The 26,924-nt window shown below is 54.5% G+C and overlaps 3 protein-coding genes across 4 annotated transcripts in view; 1 reads left to right on the forward strand and 2 right to left on the reverse strand.

Moving 5' to 3' along the window:
- Positions 1-72: 72 nt before the first annotated feature.
- Positions 73-11,905, forward strand: HPS4 (HPS4 biogenesis of lysosomal organelles complex 3 subunit 2). Of its 2 annotated transcripts, XM_042865457.1 has the most exons (13): positions 73-143; positions 458-548; positions 909-1,052; positions 1,939-2,046; positions 2,427-2,543; positions 2,679-2,773; positions 3,085-3,157; positions 3,799-3,832; positions 4,438-4,525; positions 4,987-5,893; positions 8,450-8,582; positions 9,227-9,335; positions 10,692-11,905. In XM_042865457.1, exons 1-13 carry the CDS (start codon positions 76-78, stop codon positions 10,861-10,863), a joined length of 2,139 nt encoding a protein of 712 aa, XP_042721391.1. In that variant the 5' UTR covers positions 73-75; the 3' UTR covers positions 10,864-11,905. The 2 variants fall into 2 exon arrangements, with proteins under 2 accessions (XP_042721391.1, XP_042721392.1); XM_042865458.1 differs by lacking the exons at positions 73-143; positions 458-548 and adding an exon at positions 1,146-1,220 and having other exon boundaries at positions 961-1,052.
- A 1,070-nt stretch (positions 11,906-12,975) lies between these two features.
- ASPHD2 (aspartate beta-hydroxylase domain containing 2) lies at positions 12,976-19,272 on the reverse strand. Its single transcript, XM_042865782.1, has 4 exons — positions 19,225-19,272; positions 16,206-17,198; positions 14,821-14,934; positions 12,976-14,179 (listed from the first exon to the last, which is right to left on the reverse strand). The coding sequence occupies exons 2-4, from the start codon at positions 17,011-17,013 to the stop codon at positions 14,070-14,072; spliced, it is 1,032 nt and encodes a 343-aa protein (XP_042721716.1). The 5' UTR covers positions 17,014-17,198; positions 19,225-19,272; the 3' UTR covers positions 12,976-14,069.
- Positions 19,273-21,680: 2,408 nt separating this feature from the next.
- SEZ6L (seizure related 6 homolog like) overlaps positions 21,681-26,924 on the reverse strand; it is a 26,408-nt gene continuing 21,164 nt past the window's right edge. The window contains 8 exon segments of the mRNA XM_042865890.1: positions 21,681-22,817; positions 23,016-23,118; positions 23,287-23,401; positions 23,691-23,723; positions 24,120-24,314; positions 24,421-24,612; positions 24,696-24,890; positions 25,227-25,423. Coding sequence (XP_042721824.1) covers positions 22,788-22,817; positions 23,016-23,118; positions 23,287-23,401; positions 23,691-23,723; positions 24,120-24,314; positions 24,421-24,612; positions 24,696-24,890; positions 25,227-25,423 — 1,060 coding nt within the window. The 3' untranslated portion in view covers positions 21,681-22,787.

The following is a 26,924-nucleotide window of genomic DNA, read 5'->3' on the forward strand; positions in this document are numbered from 1 at the left end:
CCGTAGGGGCGCGCTCACGTGATCACGCTGCCCCTCTCGGCTTGCCGTAGTTTTGAGGTCACGTGGTGCGGTCATATGATTGGCGGCGCTGTGCCCCAGGCCGCAGCGCTCATGGCTCGGCCTCAGCACGGCCCGGCCCCGTGGTGAGCGCTGCGCGGGCGGTCCAGGGGGAGTGCGGGAACGGAGGGGGAGTGCAGGAACGGAGGGGGAGCTGCCCGCTGCCCCCACGCAGGGCGGCACCCTCGGGCGGGCCGAATCTTTTTCATCCGGGGAACGCCCGGCCCTGCGGGGACCTTTTTAATAACGTGGCACTATTCTGTGCTGCTTTTCTACCTCGGTGTTTCTGTGAGGAGTAACAGCCCCGTGTAACAGCCTGTGCTGTACCTGAGGCGACGGGGGAAGAAACGTGGTGCTTTCTAAGCGTTTCAATCATCTCTGCCAATGCCTTGTTTTCTAGGTGGAATTACTTCTTCCTTTACGATGGCTCCAAGGTTAAGGAGGAGGGGGATCCTACGAGCGCTGGGATTTGTTATTTTTATCCTTCTCAGGTAAGGGCTGCGTTTGTTTTGGTTCCTGTACATGGGTGCCTCTGTGAAAACATGCTGATAAGTCTGATTCGGGGTTTCCAGGTGGAACTTTGGCTTAGTTTTCATTCAGTGTTTGTAAAAGCTCTCAGAAACCTCCCGGGGCTGGAGCTGGGTGAGAGGGCAGCGCAGCCTGGAGCTCAGAGCTGCCCACGGCACTACTGAGTACCCACAGTCTGCTTCCACGGCTGCAGCTGCCAGCAGTGCTGAGATTTGCCTCTGCTACTGCATCTGATATTGAATTTATGAATGTAGTTGTGATTTTTTTTCCTTCCCAGTCCCTTTTAAAAAGGAAGACAATAAATTGTTGTTGCCTCCTTTTAGACTCTCCCTGACCAGCAGGAGCTGCTGTGTGGACAGATTGCTGGAGTGGTACGCTGCATGACTGAGATTTCAGGAGTTCCTCCAAGCCTTATTCGCTTGAGAAAGCTCAAGTTTGCAGTTATAGTGGATGGAGACTATCTCTGGGTGAGTCCTGGGGTCTGGAAGCACTACAGAACTAAAGCAGGGAGGAGGACTGAACTGCTGTATGAAACTAAGAGGGTTTTTTTTTCTTTTCAGGGTATGGGCCTGCTCACAGATAGACCTGGGGAGAGCTAGGGTGTGAACTTGCAATGCACAACTTTTCATTGCAAGGTAACTTAGGTTTTGTTTACCACAGCGTGTAAGCACGTGTAAGGGCGATCACTTCAGCTGTTCTTAAAAAGCTTCACGTACCTCATCTGTGTGTTCACAACCAACGTGCGTTCTTAATATGCGCCTGGCAGCGTCGATCAAAACTAGAGGCTTTTGTAGTTTATATTTTGTAGTTACATCTATGGGCTATTGGCAACGACTGGACAGAAGCCTGTGTGCCAGAGCTCATAAAAAGGACTTGGTCTCCCCGTGTAGAAGTGTTGCTGTTTGATCTTTTAACCCTCAGCAGTCCTGCTGCAAGGCTTTGGCAGCATTAACAGATGTTTAGTGTGTAAAGAGCTGTGTGCAGTAAAGCCATGACAAAAGTGCCCTCAGCCATCCCTGGGAAACTGGACTAAGGCCAGTTGAACCTGTTTAACTGGCAGTGCCATTCAGCTTACTTAGCAGTGAGCGAGGTCATCTGACATGATGGAAAGGGAGGGTGTGTCAAAACACTGCTCTGCCAGCTTCTTTCACTCACCTTGTCTGTGCCAGAGCTCTTCCGTGGGTATTTTTGGATTTCCTTTTCATTTGACTTGTGGACCTGGGGATTGTTTGCCTGCTACAAAACTGCTTGTGTACCTTTGATACTCACTTGAGAGAAGTATAAGTTATTCTCATCTGTTGTCTGTGGGTTTTCCCAGAGAATGCTCATCATTCAATGCTTTCTGCATTAAAGGTGCTGGGCTGTGCTGTCGATCTCCCTGATATCAGCTGTAGACGGTTTCTGGAGCAGTTGATCAGCCTCTTCACATTCTACAATGGATCTGTGCACCAGGCTTACATGGTAACTAAGGATCAGTAGCTGTTTGTGGCTAGGAGGAGATCTCTGACCCTTTCTATATTAGCCAAGCTCTGTCCTCGTACAGACATTCTGTCGTGTTCCCTTACAGTCTTCCTACTTGTAAGGATCAGACTAAGCTCACACTTTTCACATCATAATCCTTGGATATGTGCAGGCCCATCCTCCTATTCCACTAAGGCTGTGTAAATGTTTGCAAGATGTTTACTAGATGTTCATGAGCTAGTTTTCTCCCCATGTTGTTTTCCTCCTGATGCTCATAAGCTTTGCCATTTGTAGATGCTGTCCCAGACTGATCACATGTAGCCATTTGAGTGCAGTGAGGATAATGAACTGATAGCCATGTGGATTTTTGTTGTCCATAGGAGTTCTCTCAGGAGGAGCTAAACAGGCTGTGGGACAAATACATTGAGTATATCCAAAAAAGCACCAATGACCTCCACAAGATTTTCAATTCTCTCTGGAATCTGGACAAAACCAAGGTAAAGCCTGTCCTCTGTAGTGCACAGCTCTATCAGTGCCTTAGTGCTAATATTTCTGGTTGGTTTGTTTTTGTTTTTGCTATTTGGAGTATTTCTAAGAGCTTTCTGGCATGACTTCTGGTTCTCTGTGTCTAGGTGGACCCACTGCTTTTACTGAAAGCAGCTCTCATCTTGCAGACTTGCCAGCGGTCTCCCCACGTCTTGGCAGGCTGCGTTATCTACAAAGGCTTGTAAGTAACCAGGCATGACTCAGAGAGTTAACCTGCATGTTAAATGTGCATATTCCATCCGTGCTTTCTCAGGACTGTGTTCCCAGAGTGCATCATGCTGTGCTGCTGTTCTGTTTGCATGGGATTTAATTCTTTGTTTTATAAGCAAACGTTGTCAGTGTTCTCTGAGCGTTGCTGCAGTGCTGCAGAGGGCTTTGTGCTGGAGTGAAACTTCCCCTCCTTCAGGGCCTTTTGGAGGATCTGCAGAACATGGATCTCAGCAAGATGCAAGTATGACTCTGCTCATGTGTGACTTTGTTTGGCTCTTCTAGGATTGTGAGCACCCAGTTGCCACCTCCTCTCACTGCTAAAGTTCTCCTCCAAGGCAGTGAGTCTTTAGGCCAGGTATGTTGCTGAGCATTCTCTGCCAACATTTATGCTCATGTAGATAAACTTGGAGCTCGTCACACAGATTTTCATGTGGAGTTATGGAGAAGAACATATTGATGCTGATGATTAGAGCTTTTATTAATTAAGATTGAGTAAGGTTTCATGGCACTAGGAATTTTTCTTTCAATCTGAGTTCATGAATTCTCATCTATGTGATTTTTTTGATTAATGTTTTACTCAAATTTGGGAATTTAGTGCTCAGTATCCAAAATGAGTATCTGAAACTGACAAATAGGTCGCTTCTCATTGCCTTTATCACTGGTAATTATAGGGCTCAAGATCTCCGAAAATATCAAGACTGAGCATGAGGAAGACCTCTCTCCTTCCTCAGATTGAGAGAACCAAGATTTTATGCTCTCCAGTAGGCAGTAATGGGAGATTATGGTATTTTTCCCAGCTGTATTTTGTTTCTTGGGAAGTCTCTTTGACTTTGAGAGCTACTTCAAGAGCAAACCATTGTCAAGCCTGGTAAACTGATGACTGCATTTGCTGAAGGGGGTGGTTTAGGGTCTGTTGTAGTCGCAAACAGGGCACTCATTGTTCTGTGAGGAGACTGAAAGGGCTGTCCTAGGGCTGATTCTTGACTTTTCTTTCAGAGTGAGCCTGGAGGTGAGGAGCAGCAGGAGCCTGGTGAGCATCCAGCTGCGGAGTGCTGATAGTCAAGCGCCCAGCAGCAGAGTATGGCAACCCTCTGGGCTGTGTTCCCTGCAGTGAGAGTATGAGGCAGTTTGCTGGGATTTGTGTCAAAGCTCTTGCTGAATGCATGAGCGTATCCCTGGGGGTACTGCTGCTGCTAGTCAGCATGTGCCAGTGGGCGTTGTGTAATCAGAACTAGATCCTTCAGCTAAACAAAGGAGGTTTGCTCTTTTGAGTTTAATTGTGAGTTCTGCAGATGCCCAACATGCCTGCTTTCATTCCAGTTACCCATGTGTCTACTTGGCCACCGATGGAACCCTGAAAACAGATGGCTGATGCTTTCAGTCCAAGCCTTCAGTTGTTGCTTTTGAGCATCGGTTAATAGATATTCTGCCAGGACAGTTGGAGAGGGGAAAAAAAAAAAAGAAAAAGGGAAAAATGTGTCATTTTAGATACTAAGTAGATGAAGAGAATGGGCAATTACAGTCTAGTCAGACCCAGTCATCTTGTGATGCCCCAGAACGCAGGGTGGAGTCGAGCTTCTGTTCTGTATGACAGGGCATGCTAATGTAATTCTCAGACCTCTGTTGCCCTTGCAGGTTCTCTGCTGCCACAGGGTGTCCGAATCGTCCCGGTGTTCCTGACAGAAGATGAGATCTCAGTGCTCCGAGTGGAGTGGATGAATGGGTAGGAGAGCAGTGTGATCATAGAGAGGCTTTTAGGGCAAGGGGCGACGTGTGGCGCCGTATCTTCACAGCCATTGCTGTTGTTTTCTAAAACATTTAATTCAGGCTGTAGCATCTGTGTTTTGAAGTTGCCTGAGGCCTTTGAGGCTGGATAGGATTTCAGGTCTCCATATGTCTGCTGTGAAGCAGCCTAAAGCAAAACTGTTTTCCAAGGCCAACCGTTCTGTTGTTTCTCGATTCACAGTGCTGTTCTTTAAGACTTTGTGTGTTGTGAATAAGGGAGTAACATTCCTGGGAGTTTGCAATGGAAGAGACCCATGCTTTTCACCTGTGTTAGAACATACCTTGTCCTTTACCAAGGTAGATGTTCTTTTGTAGCTGCAAGTGATAAAAATTATTAGGTATGTAACAAGTCCAAACAGAGTAGTGCAGTAGTTTAATCAATTTGTCATCTCCTGCTAGATCTACCATGGCCCCAGCAAGCCCTAGAGGAGAGAAGAACGCTCTCAGCTCCCCAGCAATTTCAGAATCAACAGGAATTCACATAAACCAAGGCCTGAATGATATCTCTGTGCTCACTGAGCAAGCTTTAAGCACGGCCACACCAGAAGATGTCATGCAATCAGGCAGCTTTGCAGACACAATTCCTTTGAAGGGCTCCCCCAAAATGGAAGCCAGGAAAAAGAGTTCTTCAACAGCAGAACTGAGCAACCCAGGCAACAAAAGGTCAGAGCTCAGTAGAAAAGCATCCTTCTTGTCAGATGGACACGAGAAAGAGCTGCTGAGCCCTTCCAATCTCCATACTGCTCAGTATGCTCAAACTACAGATTCATATCTGGAAGGTTTTTCCTTTCCAAACCCATATGCCAAGGAACAGGAGAGTCAGAGCACTCAGGAATCTCTTGTTCATGTTGAACAACACAGTTTTCAGAGCTGTCTTGCAGACAGTGCCGGTTCAACTACCTGCTCTGCTGCCCAAGAGCTGAGCGGAAGGAAGTCGAGTGAACAAGACGAAGGAGGGACTCTGAGCCAAAATAGCATCTGTGCAGAAAGTGATGCAGCCAGTGGTAGTTGGAATTTGGATCGCCCAACCCCTGTTTCACAGTCAGAGCTCGGAAGCAAGAATCAGTCAGTGGCTGTGGATGTTCAGGAGGGGCTGCCCAGTGCCCCAGCAGAGAACACAGGCTGTACTCAGAGTGGGGAGCAGGACTGGCCTCAGGCAGGCAGCCTGGCAGCTAAGGGCACGGAGTCAGACAAGAACTGCAAGTTCATTCAGATGAGCTTGTATGTCCACAGCATCAAGGGGCTCGTGCTCTCTCTGCTAGCTGAAGATTGCCTCCAAGATGACCAGAGCTCAATTGAGGATGTGGTAAGTAGGAAACATCCTCTGCACCTGCAGATCTCACAGCTGCTGGGCTTGTGGTAGAGCGGGATCTCTTACACCCTTTGTGGCGTGAAAGGCAAAGTCACTTAGCTGAGCAGTCGCCACAAGCAGAGAGAACTCAGATCTGTTAGTGAGCGTGAGGAGCCAGCCTGAGAGGTGGGAGTGCTGTCACGGGTGGCACCCGGAGCTGTTATTGTGTGTTAGCACCCGTGCAACACTCCTGAGCAGAACGTGTCAGTGCAAGCGTGAGACAGCCCTGCTGGCTGCCAAGGGGCCATGCTGCTTTTGGGATTTGCTGGAAACCCTGACAGTTCTGTAGTGCTTTTTGGAAAGCAAGGTGTGTTCTCTGTTTAACTTCCACATTGTGTGCCGCAGCTTCTGTCTGGAGGCACCAGCAAGATGTATCTGACAGCAGCTCCAAGTAGTGCTTCCTCTCTAGATGAGTTTGCTTGGCTAGAATCCCTTCCCAGCCTGCTTGGACCCCTCCCCACCTGCCTGATCATTCCTCACCTCCCCTCGCTTCCACTTCCCCCTACCCAGGGACCTGCAGCAGGAGTGATGGGTGCCACTAGAGCACGCATCAATGTAGGTGAGGACTGGAGCGATCCAGGATGCCTCCACTGCTGTGTGCAGCTCCCTGCTGAGCAGTGCAGTGCAGTTAATGAGCTGCTCACGGGTGCGGGGGAAGGATGTGCCTGCTCCTGGCGTTTCCCTGTGAAGTATTCGTCTGCAGAGCGATGCCCTGCCTCTGCCTCAGCCAGGAAGCTGAGTCAAAGCTGCAGAGGCCTGTTTGATATGCCAGTTGCCATAGGAACAACCTCATTTCTTTAGTTGTCAGACTGGAAGGTGGAGGAGAGCTCAGACTAATGCTGCCTCCCAGCATTGGCAGAGCCTCAAGGTTACTCTTTGCTTCTGAGCTCTGAGACCCAGGGGGCTGTGTCTGTTACCCCTGTATGCAGAGGGGTGCACGGCACAGAGGGGTTGCCTTGCTAGAGGAAGGATTACTGCAGGGGCCAGCCTCCTGCAGCACCTGTGTCAGGTTGCCCTGTCTCCATTCTGCTTGTTTGGAACAGGGCTGCAAAGCTCCTGCTGTGCCGTGCCTGCTCTGGTGAAGGGAGGAGGCTGTGATCTGTGAGCAGGTAGGGACTGCTGGCTTGAGAGCTGGAGGTCCTTCCTCGTGCAGATTGGGTTAGTACTGTTGGTGACAGGCATGCATTGCATGTCTTTTTCCCCATCAAAACCTGAGAACGACTGGCAGTGAGCACAGTGGGCCCACCCTGGCTCAATTTGTCACTCAGCTCGTTCAAGTGCTGCTTTCTGGAGGAGATGTGCTGCCAGTCCTGCTGTCTCAGGAGGAACAGCGCGTTGCTCCAGGTCACAGAGCTGGGACCTTGCAGGCTGCTGCTGGCATCGTGCTTGGGCATGAGGCACCACCTCAGCCTCTCTGTTCCTTTGTTTATCTGTGGATTAAAAATGAACCTCAGCTCACAGGGTTGTCAAAGCTTAGTTGTAGTTAATTTGTCGAGTGCTTTGAGGTCCCTGAATGACACCAAAGAAGGGTAAAATATGCTACTTGTGCAGCTGCAAGCAGCAGGCAGCAGAGACCAGACCCCAGGGAGTGGCTCCTAGCGCAGACCTTCGCTGCAGAGCAGGCAGGAGCCTTGTCCTGGTGTGTGGCTGTGTAGGCTCTAGGCTGTTATCCCTTTTCTTCATTGCATAGAAGAGCAGATCTGTCCTGCAACCTGGGGTCAAGGGCAGGCCCTGTGTTGTGCCGAGTGGAGGCCTGATCCTCTACATAGCTGGGGAGGGAGCGAGGCGGAGGATTAGGGAGATAATGAACTTAATCTGCCCGCTGCACCAAGGCTGCAGTCCTACTGCTGGCCCAGAGCCTTGTGGGGAGCACCAGGCCCTCAGAGCTGCCCTGCTCCCATCCCCTGCCTTGTGTGCTACTGCGTTGATGTGTGCATGTGTCTCACTCAGGTCTGTAGCTCCCTGCTGGGCTGTCACTGCCTTCAGGTAAATTATGCATTTATTTGCTTTTTCCCTTCTACTGATAACCCAGTGCCTGCCGGCAGCCTCCATGCCCAGGCAGAGGGCATTGGGAGTATATATCTGGGGTACAGAGAGAGTGCTGCAGGAAACCCTGCAGGCACCTAAATCCATCCCAGACGTGTACATCTGCATGTCGTTTTGTATCTTTCTGGTATAAAGCTGAACAGCAGAGCAATGTTCTGTGCTGCAGAAAGTCATGAGCAGGATATAAAAATGAGCCCCGGATGGGTAATGTTTGATGATAAAATTAATGGTGTCTTCCTGTTGCAGATAGCATCAGGGGATTTAATGGCTTGTTTCCAGGCTGGGGTGCCCTTTTCTGAGTCCCCGTCTCACTGCTTCCTTCTGCCCATGTTACCACAGTTCTGGTGGGAGCCAGGACAGCAGCAGGAGGGCTCTGATCCCTGTGACATGGGCATCAGTCACCATGCTCCCTACACTGCCTCCTTACATGTCTGCTCTAACATATGCCTTTTACCCTGTATACAGTATCACAGCAGTCTGGCTTCTCTGAATGGCCTCGAGGTTCATCTGAGGGAAACTTTGCCCAAAGACTTTCTGTCCTCAGCCAAGGCAACTTACAGCTTCACTCACTATGACTGCATCCAGAATGTGCTCACAGGTAAGCCTGCACTTGATGGACTGTTTGGGGTTTGTGGTAACCTTTCCTCATATGTCAGACGGCTTCTCAGACACGCTGCTTGCTAAGTTGGTGCAGCTGACACTTAAGAAATGGCCCCAAGTGATGGTACAGCAGTGTTAAGTCATTTCTAGCTGGGAGAAGCAAGATCTGGGAGCTGCTGGTAGCAAGCAGTTGAAAGAATGCTGTCCTGGGCTGATGGCAGACCATGTGCATGCAGGAAGCCTCATGCACAAACTGCTCCTGTTCATTCTCATATTTCCCTTTTCCTGGCAGCCTCCCAGACAGCAGGCTGACTCTCTGCAGCTTAGAAGAATCACCCTAGGGAATGAGAGAAACCCCAGTGATTGCAGGTGACCACTCCTCAGGTCTTCCTTGCGCCCCTGCAGTCTGGGTACACGTGGGCAGAGGCAGAGGGGCACCCCAGCACCCCAGGCTTTGTGTGTGGCTGAGCAATGTGCAGCTACTGGATATTGAGGTCACACTGGCACTTAGGGTGTCATCCACTCTGCTCTGCTGATACACAGGGAATGTAGGAGAAATCCACAGCATTTTCCTGCTTGGAAAATAGGAGCACTCTTCTTCATAGCACGGGCTTCTAACACCCCCCTGCTTGTGTCCTGCAGCCAATGTGCCCCATCCACCTGGCCCACTGGATCGGCACTTCCTGAGGGCTGCCACGCTGATCCACCCCGACTTCAATCAGCTTCCAACTGTTTCAGAAGTGATTGTAAGGTAAGGTGTGTTCATTACTCCCCCCTCTTCTAGGCACAGAGCTGCTGTGTAGCGTATGAAGTAGGTAAGTGCTGCATCAGTGTTCTCTGGCACTGCTGGCTGAGGTCTGGCAAGTGCTGTCATCACAGTGGAGTCTCTAACCAGTGGTTAGTCGTGTCACCTTATTCCCTCATTCTCTCTTATTAAGCACGCTGCTCTTCAGATGCAGGGTGCTTCATATTCTGCCTGTAGTGTGATCTGGGTGCTAGTAAGCTAAAATGGCACTGATGTGAGTGAGCTGAAGGCACAGCTGAGTTGTGCCATGGGTTTGGATTAAGATATAATACTAGAATATTATCAGATCCTGGCACCATAAGGTTCTAAGAGACAGTTTTAAATATAGCTGTTCCTAATAAATTTGTCTCGGCTGCGAGCCAAAGGCGCACAGAATTGGCAACCTAGATTTTGTTTTCTTGTACGGCTTGTTGAGTTGGAAACACACAGTAATGTGCGTGGCAAACTCGATTGTGATGCGCCAAGCAAGATGGTCTTATCACAGTCAGAGCCTCTCCACGCAGCCACAGCTAAGGCTGCTTCTGTGCTGCAGCACTCTGTGCTCCTGCATCCTCAAGGAAGGTGGTTATGTTGTGTGAGCAGAGATTCTGCTTGCTTGGTCATGCTTGTTTGTCCAAAACGTGATGAAATAAAGATGCTTCTGGGAATTTCTGCTTCACTTTTTATGATGCTTGCCAAGGGAATGTGAATCATACTCCAGTGCTGGAGATTCCTTGTTTAGCATTAGATTGACTGGCTCCTTAAATCTGATACTGGGTAAGCTGGCGCATTCTGTGTTGCCCCAAAAAAAGCAACTGTGTGTGTGAATCAGACTGAGTAACAAGATGACTAAAACTGCTTTCTCTTATGGAGAGTTGTCACAGGAGGGTGTCAGCAAACACATCAGTTGCTGCTTTCCGCTGTCAAGGAGGAATGCAGAGTTCTTTGCTTTGCTTCCTCTGAGCTCTCTCACAGGTAAACACTGAGTGCTGGCTTTTTACTCAATGACTTGAGCCTGTTTGGTTACAGTATCTGATCAGAGTCTTGGTTTCATCACAGGTGTGACTAAATAACCTCATGTGGTTCCTGCTGCAGGGTGATGTGCTTATGGACAGCAGCAGTGAGTTAGGTGTTAATGCTGCTGAGCTGATCACAGGCCATGAGGGATATATGACCCTTCCTTTTAGGATCTAGTCCTTTCAGAAGGAGGGTCTGATTCCCTGTGGCCTTCTGGCAATACTTTGCAGGGTTTAGATGGATCTTGAAGTCCTAACTAGGTGGGAGTCCAGTGCCTGACTTCTGCTTTCTCTCCTGTCTCACCAGGAATGCCTCCACAGCAGTGTATGCCTGCCGGAACCCCGTCCAAGAGACCTACTTCCAGCAGCTGGGTGCTCCACTCCGCAACTCGGGTGCTCCCAACCCTCAGGACAGTGCTTTCAGCTTGCCAAACAAGGCCAAGCAAAAGCTGCTGAAGCATGGAGTGAACCTACTTTGAACTGATGCACCGAGGCAGCGTATCTCAGCAATAATGAAAGCTGGTTCATCTCCAGGAACCAAATTCTCAAAGCCGTTTGTTCTGTAAGCACCATGCTCTGTGCTAACTGTGGTCTCCAGCCTGCCCTGATGAAGGAGCACTCTTATTTCCCTGCTCCTGCAGCACGTGGTGCATGATGTCATTGATGTTAGCACTTACCAAAGACTGAAGATAGAAAATAGCTGTGTTGGGGTGTTCAGTTTACGTTGACTTGTAGGACTCTTTGTGGTGCTCTGCCACTACAGACAGGCTCACAAAGTGCCTTGACCAAAAGTAGAACCTCTCCTTGCTCTAAGCTACACAGGACAGTGAATTACTGGGCAGTGCTTGCTTTCAAACCCTGCACTCGCCTTGAGTTCTGTTACTGTGTTTGTCCTGGTAAGACTGGGGCTTTTTTTATACCTCTTTATCTACAGAAATGATTCCCTGCTGCAACATAGTGCCTTATCTTGATTAATGGCTTGCCGGCTGACTAACTGGAATAGAACAAGTGCTGCAAAATTCCTTACTCCCCTCCAGTAGCTGTCAATAGGTTTTATTCTGTAGCTGCATTTGGCAAATTCTTGTCCCTCTGCCCATGCCTGCTCAGTGTTCCCTCCAAGCTGCCCACTAGAAAGCAGAAAGGTACTGCAAACCTCTGGATGCACTACAGCCCTCTGCTCCTCAGCCAGCCATGTCCTTCCCCTCCTGTTGGAATACCATGCTTCACCTCCTGGCTTTCTGTTTGTTTGCACTCCATTGGCTGAGAAGGTAGGGGCCAGCCCCTTAAGCTGATGAGACCAAAGAGGCTTTGTAGCTCCTTGGCACTTGCTGTCTTTCTGCTTGTCATCCCCTGGTCAGTGACTTGCTGGGGTGGGACAGGCAGTGGTGGCTGCTAGCCCTGAGTGATGAGTCCTGCCATCTGACTGTGCTGTGTTCTGAGGCTGCTGCTGCTATGTACATGCACATCACTGTGAAAATAAAAGTCTGAGACTCATCCAAGAGCTCTGTGTCGGCACCCAGAGTCCTGCTCATTCTGCCTTGTTTGTGGCTCGTGTTGGGGTTGGGTGACCTGAACGGTGCTGTCAGCTCCCTCCTGGCTGAGCTCCTGCAATGCTCTGTGCTCCATCAGGAGGCACGGAGCTGAAGGAAAAGCCTGAGAGGGATGGGAGAGAGTTCTGGCACAGCAGCAAAGCACAGCATAGACGCCTTCAGGAATCTTCTGCTGCAATCTGCTGTGCCGTCTGTTAGCAGTGAACAGCTGGGCTGGTTCCGTTGTGTTCCACTGCTTGAGCTGCATCTGGCCTCCAGGATCCCCTCCAGGGCTTTGCTTAAGAGGAACATGGTCTTTATGGTAGGATAGTAAAGTGTTCCAGGCTTAATGGTTGCATGGGAGAGGGGATGTTTGGAAGGGTCATGTTAAAGTGCAATGATGAGGAGCAGCTGCTGCCCTGGCCATGTCTTTCTAATAGGGTCAGGGCTGTTGCTGAGCAGTGCCAAGCTGCCCTGGGGCTGGAGGGGTTGTATTGGGTACTGGCTTTTGTGCAGAAGGACAGCAAATGTTGTGTGAAAGGCAGCACGGCATCCTAGAGCTGCTCCTGTGGAGGCTGCTTGCTGCCCTTGATGTGTCACTGCAGGCAGCTGCAAATGTTTTCCAAAATGTGGATTGGGGAATGTATTTATTTTTTTCTCCTTTTGGAAAGCCCTTCTGTCGAGCCTGAAGAGTGCTGGATCTCTGTGGTGGTTTCCTGGTGCTCATTTGGCAGGGGCAGTGCTGATGGCAGGTGGGGGTCAGCGGTCCAGCTTCGCAGGGCAGCAGGGACCTGAGGGCTGGGATCAATGCAGGGAGCTGCCAGGCAGCTGCCCATCGTGCTTCCTAATAGCACGGGCAGGAGGCTGGGGCTGTGCTCTCACTCGCTGCATGTCAGTTCAGCCTCAGCCCATCACCTCCTCCCACTCTGCAGCTCCTGTTATTTCCAATGCTTTGTTCCTTACAGCGAGCTGAGCTGCTGGGGCCAGCTCAGGAAAAGATCCAGATCCTCTGTGTTTTGCTTTACCCTGGAACAGTTACACAAGCAGGCAGAGTCTGGTCTGTTTTCAGCACAACGGTTTATTGATAATCTTTACTTATCCACTGTAGGAATGTTACCAAACTGTCAGACAGTTACCAAGCCAGCCTGCTTCCTCAGAGCCTCTTTCCATATAATCAATGCGTGTAGAAATCATGCACTTCAGATATTCTGTAACAAGACAGGTGTAAAAAATATCTCGGATGTATTTGAAATCTCTGCCTTATCTTGCAATCTGAAAAATCTGTAAAGAAATCGTTCTCGAGTGCAGTTGTGTCCCTAGGAAGGGCTGGGAGGAGGGTGATGCTGAGCCTGGAAACCTTTGCTGTGCTCTCAGCTGCGTGGGCACTGCATCCCAGCCCTGGCTGTGGGATAGGGATGAGCAGCAGCAGGAGGGCTGGCTGCCACTCCTCTCTGCCCTCTCTGCGGCAAACCAGAGTCCCTCTGAACTGCCACCTGCCCCTGCGGGCATCCCGGCTTCGACTTGTGAGAACCAAGGGTTGCAGGTAAAGCAGGGAGGACACTTAGGCATTGGTAACACCTCAGGTGAGGTTACAGAGCAGGGCTGGCCGTGCACCGTCCCTTCAGCAGGGTGGGTGTGCTGCCTGGGCGATGGGAAGCCAAGCCAGCGGGCATCACGGTACCATCCCATGGGGTGCTGTCCCATTGTGGTGCCACTGCAGCCCTCTGCCCTCTGTCTGTCCATCCATCTGTCAGCATGGGGGCTGCAAGCTGGGCAGGGGCAGCACTTCACCCCGCTTTGCTGTCTTGGGCATGTGAGCGTTGTCCTTTTGGTGACCACAGGAAACTTTACATTATTACATTCAAACAAACACCCTTGTAACTCTACTTCTGAACACTGCAAAACACGAGCAACATAACACGGATGGGAGTGGGACTGCATCTAACCACGGAGAGAAGGCAATGCACCGCCATGGTGGAAAATAATCCCTGAAGCCTTGATGGAAGGAGAGAGATGCCGCAGATACACGTCGAAGGTTCCATTTACAAGACCCACAGGAGGAGACCCCGGCACTGTGAGGAAGCCTCTGCCCTGGGCAGCGTCCACAGGCGGTGCTGGAGCTGTGGTGCCCTCACCCTGACAGCGCGGCGGTGATCTCAGCGTCCTGGGGCAAAGATGAAATCCAGTGCCTGGCGCTCGGCAGCTGCCACGTTGGGATGCCACAGGTCCACCATGAAGACCACACGGGGACCCTCCTCTGGTGGACCTGGGTGGGATGAGGTAGAGGGTGAGGCACTGCTCCGTGCCCTGCTGGCAGCATTGAGGTGCTTGGCGAGGTTGCTGCGTGCAGCCCAGCACAGTGCACCTCCAATGAGCACCGCCTGTACATTGCTGCCTTATGCCTCCTGCTCACAGGGCAGGGTGCTCCCTGCAGGGCCCCTGCGCTGCTTTTTTGCAGTCACACACAGCAGGGCAGCAGGTGTGGTGCTGAGTGCCATCCTTGCAGCTGTGGCTCAGAGCTGCTGCTGTGCTATTCTGCCCTTGCCCATCCCCGTGGCTCTGAAATAAGCTGCGTTTCCTAATTCTATAGCAGGGAATATGTGGGAGCAACAGCTTTTGTTCTCCCACCTGCTTCTTTGCATGAAGCAGCTCTGCTTCGTTCTTCCGTGCCATTGGCAACTAATACTGGCTAAGGCAGGAGAGGCAAAGCAAAACAGCCTCCAGCAGGCACCAAGGCAGCAAAGCCAACCCTACACCCTCTTGCAGCACTATGCTGCCACAGGATGCGCAAGTTGTCTGCTGGAGGGGCAGCCCCTGCAGTTCTGGGGCTGGAGTCCCAGGAAACAGGGAGGAAGCTGGGGTAGAACTGGGGGAGGAGGGGACTGCAGCCCTCAGCCCCGTGCTTACCTTCATGAAAGGCGGTGTGCAGGAAGGAGTCATCAAAGAGCAGGCAGCGACCCTCAGCCCAGCACTGCGGCTCACCCCCCACCACCAGCTCGCAGTTGCTGGGGGTCTTCAGACCTTTGGGCACAAACAGAGAACAAAGGTGAGTCAGTTCCTGCAGGGAGCAGTCCCAAAACATGAGCAGTGAGTTCCATGCTGCTTACTGTGGGCAAAGAAGAGACTGAGGGGTGTCAAGGGGCTGCTTCCCCGCAGGGAGCAGGAGCAGCAGATGCTGAGCTCAGCACAGGGCAGAGGCCCCTGGGGGCTGTTAACACCATCTTGTGCAGCAGCAATGTCACCCATGGCAGCGTTTGAGCAGCTGGAGCTGGAGCTGGAGCAGTCACCTGCCCTGAGGATGCAGCTGAGGTGCAGAAAGGAGCAGTGCTCCCATGACCTGCAAATGGTAAAAATGCTGCAAATGAGCAGAGTGGAGTTCTGTGCCAAATCCAAGCAAGCATAGCAAGGACTGCAGCTGCCCAGGAGAGCCAGAAGCACAAAAGCTGCTGGGTGTTTCTAATGTATGTTTCAAAGACTACAAAAACCAAATGCATTTCCCTATGCAGTAGCTCCAGCTGGATGGGTCTGGATGCAGGCAGGCAGCCCTGGGGAAGCAGGACTGGTGATGATATATGTGGCCCCTGGATTCTGGGGAAACACCTGGAAAGATTCATCTAAGCAGAGTGCTGTCCTGCTTTGCAGAGCAGCTGACCTGGAAGGGACTTGGCTCAAATGCAACCACTCTGTGGGCACAGCAGGAGCTGGAACAGGTGGGGATGTCTGTGGGAGTACTGCAGCCTGGCTGCCGGGTTGCAGCCAGAAGCAGGTGGAGTGAGATGTAGGGGAGAGCAGGACAAAGGAGGGACCCACATTGCCTGCACCTACAGCTAAGATCTGGCTGAGCTGTGCCTGCTCTGTGCTCTGCCCCTCCACAGAGCGCATCTGCCCTGGCTGCTCTGAAGCACCCTCTGATCAGCTCTGAGACCATCTCCCGCTTCTAAGCAAAGGCAGCCACTGCCAGCGCTCACCCAAAGGGAGCTGGCAGAGCAGCCACGCTCACTGTTTGCCAGCAGCGCCCGTGCGGTGCCTCCCCCGCCTCCATCTGTGCTGCACGGGCTCTTCCCAGCACCCGTAGGGCTGGGAGCACCGAGGGGACACCCAGAGCCACCGGTACACGGCCCTGTCCCTACCCTGAGTCTGGCATCAGGGTGGCACCTGGCCCCGCTCTGGGTGCACAGCAACATCCAGTGGGGTGAGAATTGACCCCAGGGTGGACGGGAGCAGCTTGGATACACTCCACGCTGCCCTGGAGCAGGGATAGCCCACAGAAAGCCCACCCGCCAGGCACTCACCCAGGTGGCAGCGGATGCGGATGTTGGTGGGGCCGTAGTGCTCGGCGATGACGGTGCCCGGGCTCAGCACGGAGATGCAAGCGTTCCCAAATACATTGTTGCCAATGCAGGTGCGAAGGCTGCCGAGCAAGCGGTACGTCCGTGGGCATCTCCTGCAGTTCCTGGGCACGCACATGCCCTGGTTCACCAGGTAGAAGGTGAACCACTCCCCGCTGGGTGTGCTGTTCATTTTCCATCCTTGCGGGAGGCTGCAGTTTGAGAACGCTTTGTAGAGGCTCTCAAACTCGCACAGGATGGTCTGGAAGTTGCGCTCCAGCACCTCTACGTCGTGCTTCTGAGCGTCCCGCGAGAAGTAGGGGGTGGTGGGCAGGTCGGGCAGGAAGAACACCTCCGGCTTCTGGATGGAGGGCCGGCTGTTGAGGTAGCGGCCCTGCTCACGGATGCCCTTGTGGATCCTGCCCATGCCTGACCACGAGTAGCGCTTGGCGTACTCCTGCAGGTTGTGGTAGAGCTTCTGGTTGAGGCCATCGTGGGGCGAGCAGCGTGCGCACTCGGGCGCGTGGCAATAGACGAAGCCGTTCTGCACGCCGTTGGCCTCGGCGCCCTGCATCAAGGCGTTGACGGGGGGGTAGGCGCGGGGCTGCTCGCGGCCCACGTGGTAGCAGTACCAGACAAAGAGCAGCAGCAGGCAGCCCACGGCCAGCAGCGCGCCGCCGTCGCAGTCCCGGAACGACTGGATGCCGGCGGCGATGAAATCCCGCAGCCCGTCCAGGGAGCAGCTCCAGTCCGGCAGCCACACCAGAGGCATGGTGGGGTGGTGGAGGGCGCAAGGGGGACCCGGAGCTCAGTCTTGGTGCTCTGAAGGGGCACCCACTCCATGCAGCACTGCCATGGGGGTGCGGGGCCGCAGCCGGGCCCAGCTCGGCATGTTCCCGGGAGTCGGGGGTCAGCAGCACCGTGCCCACCTCATCCTGAAATGCAGTGCTGGGGGGGCTTTGAAGAGACAAACCCAGAGGTGTTATGGGGTGCTGGCAGAGGACAGTGGCCCAGCAGCCCGGGGTGGTTCCACAAGAAGTCCACACTCACTCCCAGCAGCATCGCCCATAGGGATTTCAATGCCAGCCACAAGGGAAGCAGCAGAGCCATCCTCCCACCTCGCTCCCACTGCCCCACCTCCTCCTTTGCTCTTCCTCCAAATTTCTCCTCTCTGTCAGTCCCTTACCATGCCTGAAATCCAGCTGATAAGGCAGCCACGGGCCAAGCTCTTAACAGCCCTATCTCACTACTCATCAAGTTATCATCTTGATCTAAATGCTCTGAAACAACTCTCCTTCTAAAGGACTCTGTCCCTGCAGACAGTGGGGTTGCGATCAGCACTGAAGCCAGCCCTCTCCACAGGCTCCCTATGACAGCCCCATGGGCTCGCACCCATTGCAGCGTAACATCCCATCCCTGCAGGCTTCACTAAGGTGCAGAACAAAGCAGAGATGCCAGCAAGGCTCCAGGCTGGTGGAGCTTTTAGGGCAGGAGTGGGATGAGGTGACACTCCTGCTCCCTGCAGCTATGCATGGGATGCCTGTGCCCAGTCCAAATTCCATCCCAGCACTTCTCTGTCTCTTTGTAGGAGCACCGACCTGAAGGTGCAGGATGGGTTTATCAGGTAAGAAAGATCTCCAGCCTTTCCCTTCTTTCTCTGCTGAGGTCCTGCAGCTCCTTAATCTATGCGCATTTCCCCACAGATGGCAAGGGGGACGTGGTTCAGCTGGTGGAGCAGTGGCAGGGGCCTTCCTGCAGCTGCAGCCCAAAGTCAGGGACAGCTCTGCTCAGATGGGAGAGACATGCACACCTCCCCACACCCTCTGCCTGGGCCCTGCAGTCCACGTGGCACGTTGGAGCTGCCTGGAAATTTTAAGGCAGCTTCCCTCCATCCCCAGTGGCTGGAGTCCCTCCAGCTTCTCCAGCACACCCCTCCTTCCCAAGCATCACCATGGGCCAATGCCAGGGGTGTTCCCCAGCGTGGCACGACCCCATAATGCCACTGGCATTCAAAGCAGCAATCCAGCTCCAGAACAAAGCAGGGAGACTGGCATTAGAGACCTTCTGAGGCTGCCTAGAGGGGTCTGACAGTCTTGGGAGCCTCCACCATAGGCACAGCCCCTCTGCCGGCCAGGGCTGCAGGCAGAACTTCACATGGGGCAGCCAGACAATGAGAGACCAAAAGCACCTAGCACCCATCCCGACTCCCCAGGAAAAGGCTGGGAAATGGGGTTGGATGCAGCCCGGCAGCTCACTCCTGTGCTGACACAGGCAGCCCCACGGCTGTGCTGGTGTGTGGCAGAGCAGTGCCCCAACCCAAGGGGCACCCAGGATGCAGGAGATGCCCTGCTCCACTGCACGCAGCTTTAGCACGCAGCTCCACTGCACGCAGCTGAGATCCACGCATCGTCAGCTGATAACAAACGGCAGTCGGTGCCGAATAGCGCCCATCAATTCCCCGGTGCCCCGAAGTTGTGCAGGACGTGGATGCGAGCTCCGTGCCAGGCAGCAGCGGCGTTACGTAATGAAGCAGAGAGGCTCCGATGCAGCACCAAGTTACATCCTGACAGCTTCGCAGGGCACCGGCAGCTCTGGAAAGAGGCGGCTGTGGGCCGGGATCCCCACACCGCGTGCCCCAGCAGCCAGGCTGAGCGGCGGGGATGGCCTCTGCTCGGCGGCATCGCGGTCTGCTCTGCGGGCACGCGAGTGCCGGGGCGAGGCCGGCCGTGGGCTGCTACTACGGAGCTGGAGCGCGGCCAGGCAGCTCGGTGCCACCCCAACGGTGCCGCTCGCTGCGACGGTGTCACCCCAATTGGCATCGCCCGCTGCGGCGCGCCCGTGTCACATCGGCGGCACCCGTCCCCGCGGTGTCACCCGCCGTGGAGCCCCGGGTACGGCTGCATCCCCCGCGCCGAACGGCCCCGCATCCCGACCCCGCAGCGCCCGGCCCCGCCCGCCCCGCGCCGGATGCGGCGGCACCGACCTGCTGCTGCTGCCGTGCGAGGACGTGCGGGGCCGCCGCTCCGCTTCGTTCGCCGCCGCCTCCTCGGACCACAACTCCCAGCAGCCCGGGCAGGAGGGGCCCGCGCCGCCCCCGCCGGCACCGCGCCGGGCGGCACAGCCTGCGGGCCCCGGGCCACGCACCGCCCGCCCGGCCCCGCCCTCCGCTGCGGCCGCCCCCGCCCTTCGCCGCGCCCCCGCGCTCCCGCACCGCAACCCCCGCACCGCGCCACCGGGAGCGGCGGGGCTGCGGCAGGCGGGGATGGGGGCCGTTCCGAGGGGACGGGGCTGCGGCAGTCAGGATGCAGGGGGCGGGATGGGGGTCCCGGCCCCAGGGGTCGTGCCATGCACAGCAAAAGGGCAGGCGCTCGGAGATGCGACGGTGTTAAGCTCCAGGGATGTGGGCATCTCGGGAGGAGGGAATGCCCCCTGCAGGGATACAGGACGCTGGGGAGGCGGCAGGCGGGCTGCAGGAGCCGCTGCTCCCCGAGGGTGTGGGTGACCGGGATGCGGGCAGCCTGGGGTGCAGGGGGTGCTGGGTTCTGGGCGCCACTGGGGACACGGGGCCCGCAGCCAGCTCTGCTCTCTCGGTCCGTAAGTGACAACGGGACTGCTGTCGGTGCTGCCCAGCAGAGCACACCTTTCAGCCGCTCCATCCAGCGCAGCTCCTCTCCAAAAGTTCCTTTCCTAAACGGAACTTGAACGCTTCCACACTTTAGCCCTATGGGAGAGACTAGCTCAGCGGGTCGGCTGTAGAAGAGGACATCGGAGGTGTCTCTTACTGACTCTTAAGTGTTGGGGAAGAAACAATTTGTCTTCAGACTTTCTTCTTCCTGCTTACTTGCCCTTTTCCTCCCTAGTTTCTCTTCGTGCTGCAACCAGTTTGCGAGGGAGATTTCCCCCAGCTGAGAGGGGGGAGAGGAGAGGACGTCCTGCTGCCCCAACCCTCTCAGCTCCTGCTGAGAACATACCCAGTGCTCTGGGAAGGGCCCGGACCACGGGATGGCCACGTGGAACCCTGCCTGCTCTACGAGCATCCTTTGTGCAGAGGGATGCTGGGGAGGGCACAGCTGCTGCACCCAGACGGAGCTCGAGCTGTGGCACACAGCGGAAGGCCAGAGATTGGCTCCTGCTTTACGTCATCGGGAAGAAGCAGCAGCATCGAGGTTCTTTTTCTTTTTCTTTTTTTTTTTTCTTTTTCTTTTTTTTTTTTTCCCTCTTCATTTTCATTCTCTTGCCATCTCCGTCCAAAAATAACCCAAGCTTCCACCCCGGGGAGCGCTCCGCATCAGTGCTTTGGCTCCTTCACCCTCCCGTGCATTAGCCTGACAGCTACTAAATGCAGCTATTAGCTCGTGGCACATCATCACCTTTTTTAAAAGCATGTTTTTCAGAGCATGTGGTGATGTCATTTGACTGCGTGTGGAGCTGCACAGATGCATGGGAGGGCTCGTATCCCTCAGCACAGGGCATTGCCCGTGGGGCTGTGTGTCTCCATCCCCCTCCCCTGCAAGAGAACCCAGGCAGCTGCTCCTCCTGCCCTTCTGCACATCGCCCAGCAGGATCCCATGGGGAGCATTCCTAGAGGACTCAGCAGGCTCCCAGAGGGGGTCTCAGCAAGGGCTCAGAGGTCCTTGAAGATCAAGGAAGGTCCCTGCAGGGTTCCAGGAGTCTCAAGGAAGGGTTCCAGGGGAGTCCCAGCTTTCTCAGATGTGCCAGTGTGATCCCAGAAGGGGCCTCAGCAAGGTCCCAGGGGTCCTGGTAGTCCAAGGAAGGTTCCTGCAGGGTAGCAGAAGTCTCAAGGAAGGGTCCTGGGGGGGTCTTAACTTTCCCAGAGGTCCCATTGGGATCTGAGGAAGGGTCTCAGCAAGGTCCCACGATTCCCAAGAGGTCCAAAGAGAGTTTCAGAAGGGTTCCAGGAGTCCCAAGGCAGAGGTTTCAGAGGGTCCCAGGGGTGCTGCCAGCCAACGAGGCTGTGACAGAGCGGCCACACGTGGGCTTATGGCTCAGAGCTTGTCCCTGCAGGGAGCCATCGCTGCTCTGTCCCTTGGACACAGGCTGTTGGTGACAATGCGGGGCTGCACCAGGGCAGGATCTGGCCCCTGGGGCATCATCACCAGGCAACAAGGTGAGTGCTGTGCCCAGCCCCAACCCACTCCCATTGCTACAGCACAACGAGGCCATGCCACTGCCTTTCGGCAGCTCTGAGCGCTGCAGAGTGACTCCAGGCATTTAAAAACACAGCACAAGTTGTATTAAGGTTACACCGAACACTACAGCTTCCCACGGAAGTACTTGATCATGTTCAAAAATATTTAATCCCAGCAATTTTCACATTATTCTTATAAAAACAGACATGTATGAAGGGAAATGAAATGCTTAGTACATTTTTTGGCACTTTTTTTTTTTTTTTTTTTTTTTTTTTTTTTTTTTTTTTTTTTTTTTTTTTCCTTTAACCTTTACAAATTACAAACACACATTCGTTGTTTTTAAAGGAAAAGAAAACCAAAACCGAAACGAACCAAAAAAAACCAAAACCGATCTAAGTCTCAGCTGTACACTGCAGAGATGCACTAACCATCCCGAAACTAAAACAGACTCCCCAACACTGTCGTGGTTACGTTGCCATTTTACGAGGACAAAAGAAGACAGCAGCTGCCCGGGACGTGGTGGGGCATCGCTGCCCACCCACAGCCCGCCGCCCAGCTCTGGGGAATGCACCCAAAGTGAAGGAGCACGGGGGATGCTGAGGCCCAAAATGAAGCTGCTGCGGGGTCTGCCTCCGTCAGAGCACTGCTGAGGGCTGATTCTGCCCCTCTGCTTCCCATTTCCAGCTGGAGCCTGGCCCTGCTGCTGAACAAATCTCCACCTTCACCCCCTCTCCTTGTCATCGCCTGGGTGGGCTTTGCCCGTGAGCAAAGTGCAAACCTTGAGGGCTCCAGTGGCTTGGGAACACGTGGCCCAGCACCCCAAGGCAGGTGGCAGCCCCCACAGGGCCCAGACCATGCTTACCCTGAGATACTACCGCGGGGCGAAGGGGCACAGCAGCCTGCAGCAGTGCTTGGGCTGCCCTGGTGCTGATGATGGCGCTGAAGAGGAGCAGAGAGCAGCAGTCCCCTCACCCCAGCCGTGCCACCCGTGCCGTGGGTAGAGCCGTGGCTGCAGCAAACCCTCGCCTACGTCAGCTCTGAGCAATCAATTGCAGGCTCTTTCAATGGAGGCGCTTTTAATTTTTAACAACAGAAGAACTGCAAAACCCCTCTGTGGGTGCGTGGCCGGGGGACGGGGAGATGGAGCTCTGTCCCCGTGTGCCACTGCTGCCCCCCCCCGGGGTCCGGGCGCAGACCCCGCGGCTCTGCAGCACACCTAGCGCAGTTTAAATAGAATAAATACAGTGAAGAAAACAGTAAAATCTTCAATAAGGAGGCAAAAGGAAAGACAACAGCAGGTCCAGGGGTCCAACCAAACTCCACATAGTCTCTGGATTAGTTACTGAGGAAGTTCTATGAGAGCACATTAAGTTTGCAGCTGGAGACTCTCTTGCCTTTATATCGAAACTTCGTATTCTCTTGTTTCCTGGAAAGAAGGAAAAGCCATTTTAGGGCAGCAGCTGCGATTTGGGATGATCACCTCGTTGGATTTGTGGAGCCCGGAGTTGGACTAGGTGATCCTTATGGATCCCTTCCAACTTGGGATATTCTATGGTTCTATGATTCTACTGGTGAGAGACACCCTGGGGGGCCACCTGGGGAGGGAAGGCACAGCAGCACTCACCCCTGTCTCATAAATCGGGTTGTCAAACTCCGTTTCTACCGTGATCTGGCTGTAGGGGTGGGAGTACATGAGGGGCAGGCGGAGGCTGGAGTAGTACCTGCACCTGGGGACAAGGCAAGAGTCACTCAGATGCACAGCCCTGCAGCAATGCGAGACCCTCCGTGTGCCCCCCATCAGCCTGGGGCTGGGGGCAGCAGGGGGTGCCCTGTGCCGGGCTTTGGAGCCCAGCAGGACGTGGTGATGCTCCCTGGAACTCTGCCACCCCACCTACCTGGTGATGTAGATGTAGGCTCCTCCCAGCAGCAAGGAGATGATCAGCACCGGGATGAAGATGGCCAAGGCCATATTTCCCCCTTCCAACGATGTCTCTGCAGCAGCTTCTGCTACTAAAAGGACATGACCTCTTATGCTGGCTTTTTTCTCAGCACATTCTGCTGCCCCTCTGCCTCTGCTCCTCCAGTCCCTCACATGGGACGGGGGGTACTGGGGGCAGTGGGCTGGTTCTACTGGCTCCTGCAGCATGCACCTGCCTCAGTCCCAATGTCTCTGCAGTGCTGTGGGCTTTGGGCTGGGGAGCACCTGGGGGTGCTGGGCTAGAGCGCAGGGGTGGTGGTGAGGTGGGGCTTGGCCCCAGGGAGTTGTGCAAGGGGCTGATCCAGCAAATGTGTCACTCACCTTCCAGAGCGTGTTCAAAGCTGTCCTGATTGACTGGAAGAGAAATGGAGAGTTACTGGGAGGTGGCTGGGTGTGCACTGGGTGCTACAGCTTCGCATGCAGGTGGATTCACATAGCCATACTGAGGCTACCATAGGAATCTGTGCTAGGCTTTCCATATCCCATTTGGTCACAAAATGCGCTGCACACTTTCAGCACTTAATGATCATTTGTTCTTTTTAAGTGCTCACACAGAGGCTGAGCAGACTGGGCAGGAAAATGTGTAGGATGTCTGTGCCTGGAGTGGTGGCACCAGCCAGAGGTGGTGGATGCTGCCCATCCCAATGAATGCTCCCCACCCCAGTAGGTGCTGCCCATCCCAATGGATGCTGCCCGTCCAAATGAGTGTTCTCCATCCCAATGGGTGCTGCCCGCCCTGCTATGCACTACCTTTGCAGATGGGCAGTGGCCCACTCCAGTGCGATGGCTGTCCCAGTATGCACTTGATGGTCACCTCCCCCATGAGCTCAAAGCCCTCATAGCACATGAAGGTCAGAGACTCGCCAGGCAGGTAGAGGCGTTTGTAGAGGATTTGGTAGCCATTTTCTGGCAGCCCGGGATTGTCACAGGCCAGAGACTCCTCCGCTGGAAAGGAGCACATTGCAGGGTGAGACAAGGGCTGAAGGGAAGGAGGCTGGAAGTTCAGCTCCTGAGCTGTCATTGAGCTGTAGGGGAGGGCTGCAGCACTCACAGACACAATGTGGGAGCCGTGAGGTCCAGATGGGTGTCCCAGTCTCACGGCTGTAGCAGGTCAGCAGTGAGCTGCCCTCCAGCACGAAGCCAGGGTTGCAGGTGTACTGGATGGTGGTGCCCACCAGCAGCACGGGGTCAGAGATGAGGCGAGTCGAGTGCTCCACCTCTCCTGGGTCCGTGCAGTACATAACTGGGGAGAAGAGGGGATGTGGGGTGGGTCCTGGGGGCACGGAGCACATTGCTCAGGGCAGAGTGGGGCACTGGGGCACTCACTCTTTTCACAGAAAGGAGGGTCGCTGCTCCAGCTCAGGTCCCACTGGCAGGTGAGCGTGTCACTCCCCACGATGTCATAACCTGGGTCACACTGGTAGGTGATCTTGGCCCCTCTCACCAGCTCGGTGTGGGATGTGGTCTTCCAGCCGTTCTGGATCTCGGGGAGGTCGGAGCAGGAGTCGTTGCGAGACACCTCTGTGGGACAAGTGCTGACTGTCACCCCGTGCACAAGGCTCCTTGCGGGGTGTGCATCCCACCCTGAGCACCACGGCTCTGTGAGCAGCCCTGCTGGTCTGCAGATGGCATCAGGGATAACGAGGCCCCTTTGGAAGTCACCCCAGAAGTAACCAAGCCAGAGCCCTGCAGCAGGCTGTGGGTTTTGCAGGGAGTTTGCTGGGGCTGGAGAGGAGCTGTGGCCCAGCAATCATCCCCAATTGCAAAACTGTCCCCTGCAGACCCTGCTCCAGCTGCTTGTTGTCCCACTCTGCTGTCAGGGCTGGGGATGAGCCCAGCACCCCACTCTCTCCCTACCTATGTAGTTCATGATGAATCCTTGGCCCTTCCCAAAGATGAGCCCAGCAGGGTCTGAGTGGAACCGGATGGTGAGGTCAGGACTGGAGGAGTAGAGCTTCTGGGGGCCGCTGCTGCCGATGTACTGCCCCAGGATGCGGGCAGAGAGCTCGTCCCCATCGTAAATGGTGAGGATGTCACTGTTGGTGAGGTTCAGGCTGGAAAGAAGAGCTCGGTCAGCCTAGCAAGGAACCAGCAGGATGCTGGGTGTGGAATGAAGGGGCAGTGAGGTGACCTTCTGCCTGACACTGCATGCATCCTGTTTGTGTGCTTGTCCTGTCCCCAGTGGATTGGGAAGTTCTGTGGGGATGCCTGTTCTGAACAGAGCTGCAGTGCTGCTCCTCCAGCCCTGGCTCCATCACCATCTGCAGCCCCATCTGCAGCCCCAGACCACTCTCCCTGCTGCACACAACGAGAAGGAGCCGAGGCTTTCCCCTGCTACCCCAGGCCCCCCATAGGTTTGGAGCTGCATAGGACTCCCAAGGACACCCGCAGAACACAGCTTACAGATTTCAGCCGAGATCCCCGCGGGGAGCGACACCGGCCCCATGAGACAAGCGGTGACACCCGCGGTGGCCGCAGCGCTGCAGTTCTGGGCAGCAGCGCCAAACCCAGCAAAGCTCTTCTCGGTGCCAGAACCGATTCGGTTTGGCAGCCGCCCGCCCCGCGTCCCCGCCGCCAGCAGAGAGCAGTGCTGCCCCGCGGATGGAGAGGAGCCCGCAGGAGAAGTCTGCACCAGGTCTGAGGCGGCAGCAACCCTCCGCTTCTGGGCTCTGGATATCCCATGCAGAGTCCCATGCAACATCCGATGCCATGTCCCATGTAACATCCCATGCAAAGTCCCACGCAATGTCCTGTGCAATGTCTCATGCCGTATCTCATGCAACGTCCTGTGCAATGTCCAATGCAAAATCCATGCAACGGCCCACGCAATGTCCAGTGCAGTGGCCTGTGCAATGTCCCATGCAACAGCCCAAGCAAATATCCTTGTAAAGCCCTGGGGCTGAGCCCAGTGCTGTTCTGTGCCCAGCTGAGCCAGAACACCCAGCCCTGTGCTGGGCAGGATCAATCCCACTATGCTGCTCAGCATCCTGGGCCGGGGGTGTGCTCAGGCACATGGGACCCCCACCCCACACATCCAGCCATCTGACTCAGCCTTGTTTGGAGATGCCTGAGCCGATCCCCAAACATTTTATTAAGAATGTTTTTGGAAGGCGCCCAGTTAATCCCCATGGCAGGCTGACATTTGTAGTAAATCTCTGCTTTCTGTCAAACACGATTTTCTCGGTGACATTTATGCCTGATGACTTCAAATTGCCTGGTCTCCAGTCCTGCTCAGCCCGAGCGCCCACAAATCCAGCAGAGCCACACGGGGAGCTCTGACTTGTGATTTTTACAGAAAGCTTTAAAGCCTTTTTGACTCTAAGCACCTACTTGAGACATGCCCTCCTCTTGAAAACCCAAAATAGCACTGAGGAGATTCCCTTTGCATAAGAAGCATTACCATGCCCAAGGCTCCCTGCCTGGAGATAAAACCCATTCCCCTTTGAGTTACCCCCAGATGCAGTGAGGAGTGGGTGCTGCAATGCGATGGGTGCTGTAAGGGAAAGGATGCTGCAATGCAATGAGTGCTGTAATGTGATGGGTGCTGCAAAGTGA

Source organism: Lagopus leucura, unplaced genomic scaffold, assembly GCF_019238085.1.
Source record: "Lagopus leucura isolate 7727_CA_CO unplaced genomic scaffold, USGS_WTPT01 Super-Scaffold_806, whole genome shotgun sequence".
Lineage (NCBI taxonomy): Eukaryota > Metazoa > Chordata > Aves > Galliformes > Phasianidae > Lagopus > Lagopus leucura.